This window comes from Pristis pectinata, chromosome 2, assembly GCF_009764475.1.
Source record: "Pristis pectinata isolate sPriPec2 chromosome 2, sPriPec2.1.pri, whole genome shotgun sequence".
In the NCBI taxonomy this organism is placed as follows: domain Eukaryota; kingdom Metazoa; phylum Chordata; class Chondrichthyes; order Rhinopristiformes; family Pristidae; genus Pristis; species Pristis pectinata.
Window position 1 is genome coordinate 116,600,496 of NC_067406.1, and position 13,191 is coordinate 116,613,686.

At 38.6% G+C, this 13,191-nt stretch overlaps 2 protein-coding genes across 6 annotated transcripts in view; both read left to right on the top strand.

Moving 5' to 3' along the window:
• The window catches only part of kiaa1109 (KIAA1109 ortholog), a 285,307-nt gene extending 281,224 nt beyond the window's left edge, over nucleotides 1-4,083 (top strand). For all 5 annotated transcript variants that reach the window (XM_052035089.1, XM_052035112.1, XM_052035104.1 and 2 more), the window contains one exon: nucleotides 1,890-4,083. In XM_052035089.1, the coding sequence (XP_051891049.1) occupies nucleotides 1,890-2,112 (223 nt within the window). In that variant the 3' untranslated portion in view covers nucleotides 2,113-4,083. The remainder of the gene's footprint in view (nucleotides 1-1,889) is intronic.
• Nucleotides 4,084-5,440: 1,357 nt separating this feature from the next.
• The window catches only part of adad1 (adenosine deaminase domain containing 1 (testis-specific)), a 51,537-nt gene continuing 43,786 nt past the window's right edge, over nucleotides 5,441-13,191 (top strand). The window contains exons 1-2 of the mRNA XM_052045098.1: nucleotides 5,441-5,739; nucleotides 12,418-12,593. Coding sequence (XP_051901058.1) covers nucleotides 12,419-12,593 — 175 coding nt within the window. The 5' untranslated portion in view covers nucleotides 5,441-5,739; nucleotide 12,418. The remainder of the gene's footprint in view (nucleotides 5,740-12,417; nucleotides 12,594-13,191) is intronic.

Genomic DNA, 13,191 nt, shown 5'->3' on the forward strand with positions numbered 1-13,191 from the left:
ATGTGAATTATCATGAGATCAAACTCTTGCAAAATTAAACTCCAGTTTAACAGCCTTCTGTTCTTGTTTTTGACTCGGCTCAGAAACACCAATGGGTTATGATCTGTATATACAGTCAATGGTTTCTGAGCGGTGCAAACATATACACTGAAATGTTGCAAGGCTAAAACAAGTGACAGTAATTCTTTCTCTATGGTGGAATAATTCTTTTGATGCTCATTAAATTTCTTTGAAAAGTAAGCTACAGGATGGTCAATATCATCAAGGTCACCCTTCTGCAATAACACAGCTCCTGCAGCTTCATCACTGGCATCTACTGCTAATGAAAATGGCTTTTCAAAGTCAGGTGTTTTGAGCACAGGATGGTAGCATAAAATGGCTTTCAGCTTCTCAAATGCTTCTTGACAAGAATCTGTCCAAACAAACTTTACTCCCTTCTTCAGAAGATTAGTTAGGGGAAGAGCAATATCAGCAAAATTTTTACAAAATTTTCGGTAATATCCAACCATTCCCAAAAATCTTCTAACAGTCCTCGTACCTGTGGGAATAGGGAACTCAGATATTGCTTGAACTTTTGCCTGAACAGGAGCTTGCTTGCCTTGACCTACAACATAACCAAGATACGTCACAGTGGCATGGCCAAATTCACTTTTAGCCAAGTTAACTGTAAGGTTAGCCTTGGAAGGTCTTTCAAACAACCTTTCTAACGCAGAGATGTGATCTTCCCAAGTATCATTCCCAGTCACTAAGTCGTCAATGTAGGCATCTGTATGTTTTAACCCATGAATCACTGAATTAATCATTCTTTGAAATGGTGCTGGAGCATTTTTCATTCCAAATGGCAAAGCATTGTATTCATACAATCCAGAAGGGGTTACAAAAGGCTGCTTTACTTCTGTAAGGTTTAGCTTTGTAGCAATCTTTATCAAATCAGGAAACTCAACTACCTCACTCAACTCAAACACTTCCTTCTCCAAATAATAGTCAACTATCATTCTATGAATAACCGCTTTTCTCATAGACTGCTTTACTTCTGTAAGGTTTAGCTTTGTAGCAATCTTTATCAAATCATCCTTTTTCGCCATCTCCAATCCCTGTAGGGTTGGTGACTCCAAAAATGCCTTAATATCCGTAACAGCAGCACCAATTAGCAACCCCGACACCCACCATCATTTTTGAGTGTAAAAATGGTTGCTGATGCTTTATGTTAGTTACAATATAAAGCAGAAACACATGCAAGGTAACAAAAGGGCTGCCAGTAGTCATTATTTTCCCAAATAACAATCACCATTTTCCAAATAATGAAATGGTAAAGGACATTGTTTTCAAAATGTAAGCACAATTTCTGGAAAGAATGATCTCTTAACTGAGTAAGAAAACTTTTTTTTCAAAACAAGAAAATGATTGACTTTCGTTATTATATGCTGCTTCAGAACCTTAACTATATTGTTAATAAAATATATTTTTCCATTGAATTTGAGGAATTGACTGAATTTATGTAGCTAGAAGTTAAATTGAAAAATTCTAATCATCTTGGGTAGTTGTGAAATGTTTTTGATTAATGCATTCATGTTTGCTTATGTAGCTCACTAAGCAAAGCAAAATAACTCATGGAGGAAAGTCATTCTTTTAATGCCGGAATGAAATATTATGTAAGATGTAAAACATATTTTGCTTGCTGCAACCACAAATACTTGAATGTCTTATCATCACATATGACTGAAGCTCAACTTTTTCTTAGATTAAGAACCCTGATACTTCACATTGGAGGTACCACAGCAGCTTTTCATAGGAATAATTTGGATCAAAAATATTATAATCTATAGCTATGGCAATATTTATTGGTGGTTTAATAAAACTGACATATTGGTTGAATTTTTTAAAAACAGATTAATATCCTGGACTGGAAGGAAGATTGACCCTGTGGGTGTAGATTATATTCTTCAAAAGCTGGGATTCCATCACGCCAGAATCACTATACCAAAATGGGTGCAGCGAGGTGTCATGGATCCATTAGATAAGGTTCTGTCAGTTCTTATTAAAAAACTTGGAGTAGCACTACAGGATGAAAAAGAAAAGAAAGGAAAAGATAAGGAGGAACATCAAAAATAAAGTTCATTACAAGAGAACAACCACTCATTCTTAATGCTGTAAATTTCGTTTGTGGATTTAATGGTGTGTAATTAATTTGAATAGTACTTCATCAGAATTTAGTTTTAATGGAACTTTGTTAGCAAAAATCAACTGGAAAATACTTCCATATGATAACTTAATGACTGGCATAACTGTTGTTATGAATGTATTACTGTAACAGTTTGCTGTGGTGCCACTTTAAACTAGTTCAGTATTGCACAATTATTATGTTGTATATATGGAAAAATGGTTGAATGAACAGTGTCAAAATGCTGCACAGCTTTGTTTTTGTGATTATGTACAATGCATTTAATGTCTTTTATTTTAGTTACCAAAATGAATATTAAGAGAATTATCCTACAGTTTATTGTTCATAATTAAGTTGCCATTGTTATGTATTTGTTCTTTGTTATATGTATTGCACTGGAAAGAAAAATGTTATGGTTAAAATTATTAATCTCTTTATTGCTAATGCAGAACAAAATGGTTACATGTTCATCTGTGAATGTCATGAATTTAAAAACTCTTAAATTAATGATGCTGCTCTTTAAAATTTAACCACTCCCTAATCAGCAAAACACACAAATTATATTACACTGTACTTAAAGTTAAGGTTATATTTATTTTTTTCAACTTTATTGGCATATTTATCTATATTGCCAACAGTGGTGTCTTCTCAATGAGATACTAAATTGACACACCTTTCCCTCTCTCATTCTTGTAAAAGAGCAGAGGTGTCCTTTTAATCTCTTAACATTTGTCCTTCATCCAACACCTAAAACCACGACCTTGAGATTTATTTAATTGCTGTTTGTGAAGTCGACTTGTTTGTGCATTGGCAGGTATGTTTCTGAAATTTCCACCTGTGACCAGAGTTCAAAGTACTTCTTTGACCATAAAGTACTGTGACAGATGCTGAGTTTGCTTGCTCTTTCATAGATTTATAACTTGCTTTTATTTAACATCTTTAACACACAAATGCATCAAAAAATTAAAAAGATGTTGACTTTAAAGGAGGTATAGAAGGGTTTGCTGAGGTTTCCTAAAGCAACAAACTAATTAACTTATTTACAAATGTACTTCCAATGTAATTGAGGATTTAGTGATGGGAGATGTGGGAAAAGGAAATGAGGGTTTTCATGTTGGAAGCAGGAGCATTGGAATTTGGGGAAAGCCAAACACTGGAAAATGCAGTTCACAGAATAAAATAAGAATGATAGAAGTTGGCTGGAATGGGTAAAATAGATTGCAAGGATGTGGGGGAATTATTACCTGGCTGGGGCATGAGGGAAGATTGCATGCAGTTGTGTAGGGACCTGTATTTTTTCTGAGGCAGGAACAGCAGCAAACTAATGAGTGGAAGTGGTCTGATTGATGATTAACTAAAAAAAGGTGAATGAAACGTGGTGAATGGAAAACAAGAATCCCCACAGGAGCAAATAAGAGGGAAAAGGTAGGGGAAGACTTGGACCTCTGGACTAACAGATTCTACACCACAATGATTCTGAGTGAATAAAACACAGAAGAGGATAAATATCTGGAAATGGAGCATAGGATTTGCTGGGGGAAAGGGCTCGTTGAAATAGGTCAGTGCAGTAATTGCTGGTGCTCGGTTGAACAAGGAACACGAGAAGACCAACAAACAGAGCCTCTTGCACTATGACCTTCAATGCATGGAATGGAGAATATGCATCATATGGTTCTCAGTGTGGCCTGTGCTTTGTGTTTGTTCTCTGCAGCCATACTGCATTTAACATAATGCTTCCATGAATCAACAGGCTACAGGAAGCAACCGGATCTGGAGTCGGAACATAGTGGAAATCAAAGTCCCACCTACAAATCGCTCTGCTGGGCTTTTGACAACCCGTGCTGTAAAACACCTTTTATATTTTCTAAGTACATGTATATAAACATGTTCAAAGCTATAGAAATTAAAAATGTTCATTCTAACTTGTCTTATTATGGAACATCCCTGGACTGACAGATCTCATCTGATCTCCAGTGTGTTCCCCAATTCTGTGATTCAGTCTAGCCGTAAGTGTATGTGAAGCTAATGAAGAACATAAGTCACTGAACACCAGGCACATTTGGAATCTTTTCTAAATACATTGCCATCTTTGGAATCAGTCTCTGCATCATTACATGTTTAAAAGTCCAGAGCTAGATTTAATGAAGTTTGCTCATTGGATTAAAATAATTCAACAAAGTGTAGCAGTTGCAGCTGCAAAATAAAACAAGACACTAGTCGAAGGATTGTCAAACAAAAACTGGTTTATTTTCCCGCCTTGCGCGGGCCTTTTAAGGGAGACTGTTCCCGTCCAATGCAACCAGCAACGACGTAAGTACTACGTCATCAAGTCTTTCCCGCGCACGAGTTTTCCCCGTCGCTCGGGAAAGACGAGGCCCACCGCCATCTTGGGCCTCGGCGCTCTGACGCCGTGTGACCCGACTGCCGAGCCGGTTCGCCTGACCGGACGGTGAGTCGCTACAAAAGAAACTTTTGATGGCTTACACCTGGCCCCCAGGTGAAGCAGAAACTACAGCTCCACTGGCTGTTAGATCATGTGTCTGTCAACACCAGCTGGTATAGATGCACATCACTTTCAGACTGAAAAGTCCTGCGTGAAGTTGGAGAGGAACATTCCTTGATGACAATGTGCTAGGTACTTCTGAGTTACTGCTTGATGGTATCAGGCAGAGTGTCTACCTCCTTTGCATCTTAACACTCCCATACATAGAGAGGGCAGGGGTTGGAATGATGAAACCTCCCATGTCTGCAAATGATAAAAATGAGAACTCGTAAGTCCCACGAACAGAAGGTTCATTGCAGTGGAGAATATGACCTATGACATCCTCAACCCACATTGCACTCATTGCAGGGGTACACTGCTAATATCCTGACCTATAATCAAAATACTTTACACTGAGAAGTGTCAGAAGTAACCTTGAGCAATCGCTGCCTATGGCACCTTTACTAAATAAGATATCTTTATTAGCCACATGTACATCAAAACATACAGTGAAATGCGTAGTGTTCTGGGGACAGCCCGCCAGTGTCGCCACGCTTCCGGCGCCAACATAGCATGCCCACAATTTCCTGACCCGAACGTCTTCGGAATGTGGGAGGAAACCGGAGCATCCGGAGGAAACCCACGCAGACACCGGGAGAACGTACAAACTCCTTACAAAACAGAAAATTAAAAAGGAAAATATTTTTAAATGCTCAGATATGTCACGCGGAAACACTAATGCCTCGAATCGGTGAGGTGTCGTCAAACGAGCATGCGGCCACCCGACGGGCTGCAAGCCTCCCCGCCCCCCGTCCTCACCGGCGGACGACCAGTCGCCGTTTCCCGCCCTGCAGCGTGGCCACGCACGCGCACTAATTTCTCGCGCCTTTCTGTTTATTTAATTTCCAGTAACGGCGGTTTGCAACGGCGAGCGCGGGTGGCCGGGAGACTTCACATCGTGGCTGGAAGTGCAACGTCTGACACACACACACCCACACCCTGAGCAGAGCTGCTCCAGATCCTACGACCTCCAGTCCTGAAATACGCTGCTGGAGACTCTTGTCCTTTCATCCTTGCAGCGTGTTAGTTTACGGAGGTACTAACATCATACGCGAAGTGATTGCAGTGGATATTTGTGTGCTTATCATGTATGCAATCTGCATTTTTTGGTGGGAGAGGGACGGAGGTGCTTTGGTAAACGTGGAACCATGCTTTATGCTTGAAGGCGGAGGCTTGGGCTCCACGGAGGATCATAAGCCTTCGTAGGCTGCCACCTTTAAAAAGGGATGTAAATGTTGCTATGTACACGTTTTAGTTTTTATGTAGGAATGTCCCTTTTTTTATAAAGGCAATTCGGTGCATTGTCCAGTTTGTTAGCGAATCTTTTCACAAAGTATGATTAAGAATCTGTACAATTGACTTAATTGTGCAGATATTATACTCTGTGAAATGCGAAAGCACAACACTGTTAAAACAGTAAGATATGCTCTCGCCAACTGGAAACATATTTATTTTCCCTTACTTGTTTTCTGTTCCGCAGAGATTTATTGGTGTGTGCTAAATTTTGCTCCTGTAGTCCTTAACGTTTTTAAGTCGCGTACCTCAGCAAGTACTTTTCGAAAATCCTCATGTGCACGAATAATGTACCTCTTTTGGAGGCATATTTATGATTTCCCTAAATCTTTTTTAAAATAATCTTCACATTGATTTTACGCAGCTTCGACAGTTTTATACTATATTATGGACTTTGCACCTATAGCTAAATTAATTGTAATTTTCTGTATCTACTTTTATCAGCTGCTATTATCCAGACCAATGTTTATTCAAGTGAATGAAACTCAACCTCTAAAAGTCACTCCTTGCCTGATCACATTTCCAGAAATATTTGATTTGATCTGCAAGTGATAACAATTGAGTCCTGCTTTATCAATAAGTAATTTTCAGTTGAATTTCTGGCCATTCAGGCTAAAAACAATCAGTATTGTGTCCCCCTAATGTGAGCTTTAAACTTATCACATGTATGCATAAAGAGACATGTTTGTACCACCAGAAGATGTTTAATAAGATAATAATGCTCTCAGATTTTATGGGAAGTTAGAAAAAAGACCGCTATCTAGAAACTTAATGATTTGAATGTTGTATTTATAGATGGCAGAATAATTGGCTGTAAATTTGCTAATTCAGTAGAGGAGGAATGCTGAGTTGGAAGCATAGCATTCAGAAGTTTTCACCACCCTTCCCAGAGGTTAATTTCATATATTGATTACAATTTGTATAAATTCCAATGAGCACTAAATGTCTCATTTGAACCTATTTCTGCGTGCCAGTTTTTGCTTTGAGTAATAATCGATAGATTCTTTTGACATCCCTCTATAAATGACCATTTTTTTAAAAAAATGAAAATCACAAGTTATTCAAGTCCTCAGTCCAATAATAAAGTCTCGTGACTTTTCCAGGGCTGAATGTTTCCTTTTGCCTGGAATTTGTTTGGCCAAATTATTGTAGAAGTTGAGCATAATTTTGACCAGCCTATATTATATTGATTTAGCTATATGTTTTATTTTAATTTGTTTTGTTTGTTGTTCTTTAACAGTAAATAATTAAGAACTCTAAATCGCTCAGATCTGTGGATGTCTCAGTTCCATTGATGTGGTATTGTCATTGTTTTTTTCACAATTTGCATTAAGTTTCTACATGAAAGTAATGTAAATTAGAAAGTGCAATCTCAGGAACACTCTAATCAAAGTGCACGTATGCTCTTTTGATACGACTCCTCTAATGGATCCCTTTCGACCAATTTATTGCACATTTCAGGTTGTACCTCTGACTCTTTTCTACAGTCTGTTGTTTGAAAGTCCAGCTCTACTAGCTAGTAGGGTGTTTTTGTGAATTTTTTGAGATGGTTCTTGTCTCAGAATAAAACACCAGATTTAATGGGTAAGATCTACCCCTTTTGAGTCCATAGTGGCTCTTATTTATCATTACTATCTTATGATCATGCTATATCTTCTTGATGTTTCTTTATTTTAGCATTTATCGATGTAAACAATTTATTAATTTCATCATTATAAACAAGAAATTATGTTCTTTTTCTTTGGTAATCAGGTAAATGTTATTCTTTCCTGAGCTTTATTATTTGCAGTTCCCCTTTTTGTTAATTGCTACTCAAATATATAAAAGGATAGTTAAATTGTGATCAGATTATTTCTATTTGGGATGAATCTGTTTACTTGGAAATATTTGAGGAGATGGGGGTAGAAATGTTAGTGAATAATTACATTTGTTCACTATTTGCAGAAATATATATAATTAGTGCAAATGGAAGCTCTTAAAAATGGATACTAAAGGCATTTGTACAGGAAAATGCTCTTCTATTATTCATAGAACAGTACAGAACAGGCCCTTCAGCACACAATGTTGTGCCGAACTAATTAAACAAATGACTCCTAATTAATCTACTCCTTTTTCCCCACACATTGATCATATTCGTCTTTTCTCTGCATATTCATGTGCCTATCTGAGAGTCTCTTAAACACTCCTATGCTATCTGCCTCTACCACCACCCCTGGCAGTGCATTCCAGGCCTCCACCACTCTTTTTTTTAAAAAAAACAAAACTTGTTTCGCACATCTTCTTTGTATTCTCCCCTTCTCACCTTAAATGCATACTCTCTAGTACTAGATATTTCAGTCCTGGGGAAAAGATACTGGCTATGCCTCGCATAGTTTTATAAACTTCTATCAAATCTCCCCTCAGCCTCCAGCGCTGTAGGGAAAACAACCCCAGCTTGTTCAACCTCTCCTCATACCACACGTCCTCCAAATCAGACAGCATCCTGTTAAACCTCCTCTGCACCTTCTCCAGTGCCTCCACGTCATGGTAGTGTAGCGGTTAGCATAATGCTTTACAGTGTCAGCGACCCGGGTTCAATTCCGGCCACTGTCCTGTAAGGAATTTGTACGTTATCCCCGTGTCTGCATGGGTTTCCTCTGGGTGCTCCGGTTTCCTCCCACATTCCAAAGACGTACAGGCTAGGAAGTTGTGGGCATGCTATGTTGGCACCGGAAGCGTGGCGACACTTGCGGGCTGCCCCCAGAACACTCTACGTAAAAGATGCATTTCACTGTGTGTTTCAATATCATGTGACTAATAAAGATATCTTATCTAATGAGACTACTAAAACTGAATTCAGTACTCTAAATGTGGCCTAACTAGAGTTTTATAAAACTTCCTGGTTCTTGAACTGAATACCTTGACTGATGAAGGCATGCATTGCCATACACTTTCTCTACCACCCTATCAACCTGTGTGGCCACTTTTAGGGACCGATATACCTGGACCCCAGGATCCCTTTGTACATCAAAGCTGTTAAAGATCCTGCCATTAACAGTGTAATCTCCCTCTATGTCAGATCTTCCAAAATGCAGCAGCTCACACCACCTCCTACCCTCACTAGCACATGGCACTGGGAGTAATCCAGAGATTTGACAAAGTAAAGAACTGTTTCCACCAATCAGTTGGCATTTTTTTCTAATTAAGATTACGTTCAGAGTAAAGATCATAGGTGTTACTGAAGAAGGAAATTGTGATTAATAAGTAGTTTGAGCTCTTTAATATTATCAGCTTAAATGAAAATAGTTTGTGTCATGGTGCAAGTGATTTTTGAAAGTGCATTTATGATTGGGGGTGAGGGAAGCAGAACATAGTAATATTCTATTACTATATAACAGAAGCATCTTGTTGTTTTGTCAATAAGACTAAATCAAATGCATCCTAGATTGCAATCTAGTCTTGGAAACTAAGCAACAAAATTTTTTGTCATATTTCAATAAAATAATTGCTGAGAAAAGTGAAGGAAAGATGCAGGAAGCTTTGACCACAATTCTTTAATTCTTCTTGGATGCTGGAGTCCAGTATTAAGGAAATAGCAACCGGCCACCTGGAAAATCATGGTTTTATGGAAGGGGGAATCATGTTTGACTAATTTATTGTTGTTTGAGGGCATAACCAGCAAGATGGATATGAGGAACCAGTGGATTAGTGTATATGCCTTTACAAAAAACATATGATAAAGTGTCACAAAAGGATTGGAATTGGGGCCTATGGTATTGAGGCTGATGTATTCGTATGGATGGAGGGTTGATTAATTAACGGAGAACTGGGTAAGGATAAATGCAAATTTTCACGTGGTCATGCTGCAAATAATGGGCTGGCTTGGGGACTCAGCCATCCACGGTTTATATTACTGAATGGGTAAAGGACAGACTGTGCTAAATTACAAAGGAAGTAAGCAGAAAGGACCTATACTTGAAGACATAAGAGACTGCAGATGCTGGAATCTGGAACAACAAACACAATACTGGAAGATTTCAATGGGTCATACACCATCTGTGGAGGCAAATGGTGTAAATTAATGTTTCAAGACCCTGCATCGGTCCTGCTGCTTGACCTGCTGAGTTCTTCCAGCATTCTGTGTGGGGCCCTATATGCCAATGAATTTAGAAGAATAAAAAAAGTAATCTGATTGAAACATGCAAAATTCTGTATTACCAGGATAGATTGATAATGTTTCTGAGGGAATCCAGAAATGTGGGGGATAATTTCGGGATAAAAGAATTCTTGTTAAGGCTGAATGAGGAGGAATGTCTTCTGAGAATTGCTGATCTGTAGAATTTTCTAGAGAGCTGAAGATTTTGAAGAAGAACATATCTCCAAAGCTGTGAATGCTGAGTTGCTAAGAATATTTAGGGCTGAGATAGCCAGATTTTTCGGACTACAGGGGAATCCAGGATACAGGCTAGATTTTCAAAATCTGTGCTAATGGACGGATGCTTGTCCAAATAGAAGAAAGCATGCTGTAAAGTTTCCCAGGGGTTGATATTAGGATCTTTGTTTTTCTCCTATGTAAATGACTTGAACTTAGAGTCATACAGCACAGAAACCTTTGGCCCAAGTGGCCCATGCCAACCAAGATTCCCATCTAAGCTAGTTCCATTTGCCTGCATTTGGCCCATGTCCCTCTAAACATTTCCTGTCTATGTACCTTTAAAATGTTGTTAATATACCTGCCTCAACCACTTCCTCTGGCAGCTCATTCCACATACTGACCACCTTCTGGGTGGAAAAAGTTGTCCCACTGGTTCCTTTTAAATCTCTTCCCCTCTCACTTTAAACATATGCCTTCTAGTTCTTGATTCCGCAACCCTGGGAAAAACACTGTGCGCATTGACCCTATCTATGCCTCTTGATTTTATACATGGAAATACAATTTCTAAATTTGTGGATGATACAAAATTTTGCAACATGAAAAACAGTGAACTGAAAGATAGGAAGTTTCGGGAGGAAATAGACTGGTGAAATGGAAGATATATGACAGGTTCAGTTTGATGGAGATAATTGAGGTGATGCACTTGGGGAGAAACTACACACAGTATTATCTAAATAGTATTGTTTTGAGAAGGACTGCAAGACATGACAATGAGTTTATGTAAATTGTTAAATTGAGACAGTTTGGGTTAGTTTAGTGTTTGGTGCTCATATTTAGAATACAAAGAACATAGAACAGGCCCTTCAGCCCACAATGTTGTGCCGACATAGCTAATCCCTCCTACCTATGGAATGCCCATGTCCCTCTATTTTCCTCTCATTCATGTGCCCATCCAAGCCCCTCTTAAAAGCCCCTAATGAATGTATCTTCACCACCCCATCAGGCAATGCATTCCAGGAATCCACCACTCTGAGTAAGAAAAAAACGTACCCCTCATGCCTGTTCTGAACCTACCCCTCTCACCTTAAATGCATGCTCTCTGGTATTTGATCGCTGAATAATGGGAAAAAGATATTGCTTGTCCACCATATCTATGCTCATAATTTTATACACTTCCAACAGATCACCCCTCAGCCTCCTGCTCTAGTGAAAAGAGCCCAAGTTTGTCCAGCCTCTCCTGATAGCACGTGCCCGCTAATCCAGGCAGCATCCTAGTAAACCTCCTCTGCACCCTCTCTAAAGCCTTGACATCCTTCCTGTTGTGAGGTGACCAGAATTGCAAGCAATACCCTAAATGTGGCCTAACCAGAGTTCTATAGAGATGCATCATAACTTCTTGACTCCTATACTCAATTCCCCGATTAATAAATGCAAGCATTCCATAAGCCTTCTTAAGAACAGTTTGAGATCAAGATCTCTATTGAGGGCCTTTGTAGATTGGGTTGGGCCAAGACTTTGTGGGATGAGGATCAAAATAGAAGAATGGTGGGGTGCCATTGCTAAGTGCGAAGTGATGGGGTAGGGGTGAGATCTGAAATGTGAAAGATAGGACTTAGCCAACAGGAGTTCTAGTCAATTGCCATACTGGGAAAACTGGGGATGCCCAACAATAATTGTTCCTGGACAACCTGGTGTCAGTCCCTCTACACATTGCCAAAAATGTTTTTCCATGTATCTTTGTATTCTCTGACATGATTTGTATATCAATGTCTAACTCAGGAGTGTCCAGTTGAATTTTTGGTGTTACTGTGATATAACTAGGGAATGATTGCTATAGCTTTTCACTGCAGAGAAGAAAAATCTATTTCCAATCACATAATACTGAGGAAGAACCAGCATCAAGCAATTAAATTTCCAGACAACTAACCTAAATATTTTTATGAAGGATGTAAACAATAAAAAAAGGTGGAATAATTATACATGTTTTTGCTTTTTTTCTTTGCATCAAATAACATTGGTATTTGTTATTGTTTCCATGTCCTTTTTTTCCCATGTTTTATGTTTCAGGATGTCCACAGAAAGTGCTTGGCGTAAGGGTTCAGGAGAACCTAGTTTTGCTCAGATTTTGAAGAAGAACATACCTCCAAAACCTCCTCAACAAATGTTAAATGTAACTTTCACACCACAAAGCACAAGTGTGGAAGATTTAGATACAGATGTATCCAGAGTCATTCAAATTCCAGGTGCAATAGAATAATTTCAAATTTTATAGTCCTGAAAGATATTTCAGACAGTTCTTTATACCTTAATAATAACAATTACTCATTGTATTCATTTGTTCTATCCACATATCAATATCATTATTGTATTAAGGAAAAATGAAAAAGCATTTTCTTTTTAGAAACTGAGGTGAATAGCTATGCCCAAGTGAAATAGTGATAATCATGTAGCGTGGAGACAGACCCTTTGGCCCAACTCATCCATGTTGACTGTTGCCCGGTGAGCTAGTCCCATCTGCCCACGTTTGGCGCACAGCCCTCTAAACCTCTTCTATCCATGTACTTTTAAATGCTGGTAATGTGAAAAGCATGTGTAAAATGACAAAAGTATTTTGGCTCAGTAATACTTACAATACTGAGGTTAATGTTTTAATTTTGATTTGGTACCACCTGTCTACCTGGAATATATAAATCACCTGAAATCTCTGAAATGAATTTGCTGGATGCAGGTACGAGGCTGAACAGTTTGTATTTCAGGGCCGAGAGGATGATAGGCATTCAATTAATAATTACAGTTGTTAAAAGAGAATTATATTCTGAATTGCTAACCCTAGCTTCATGG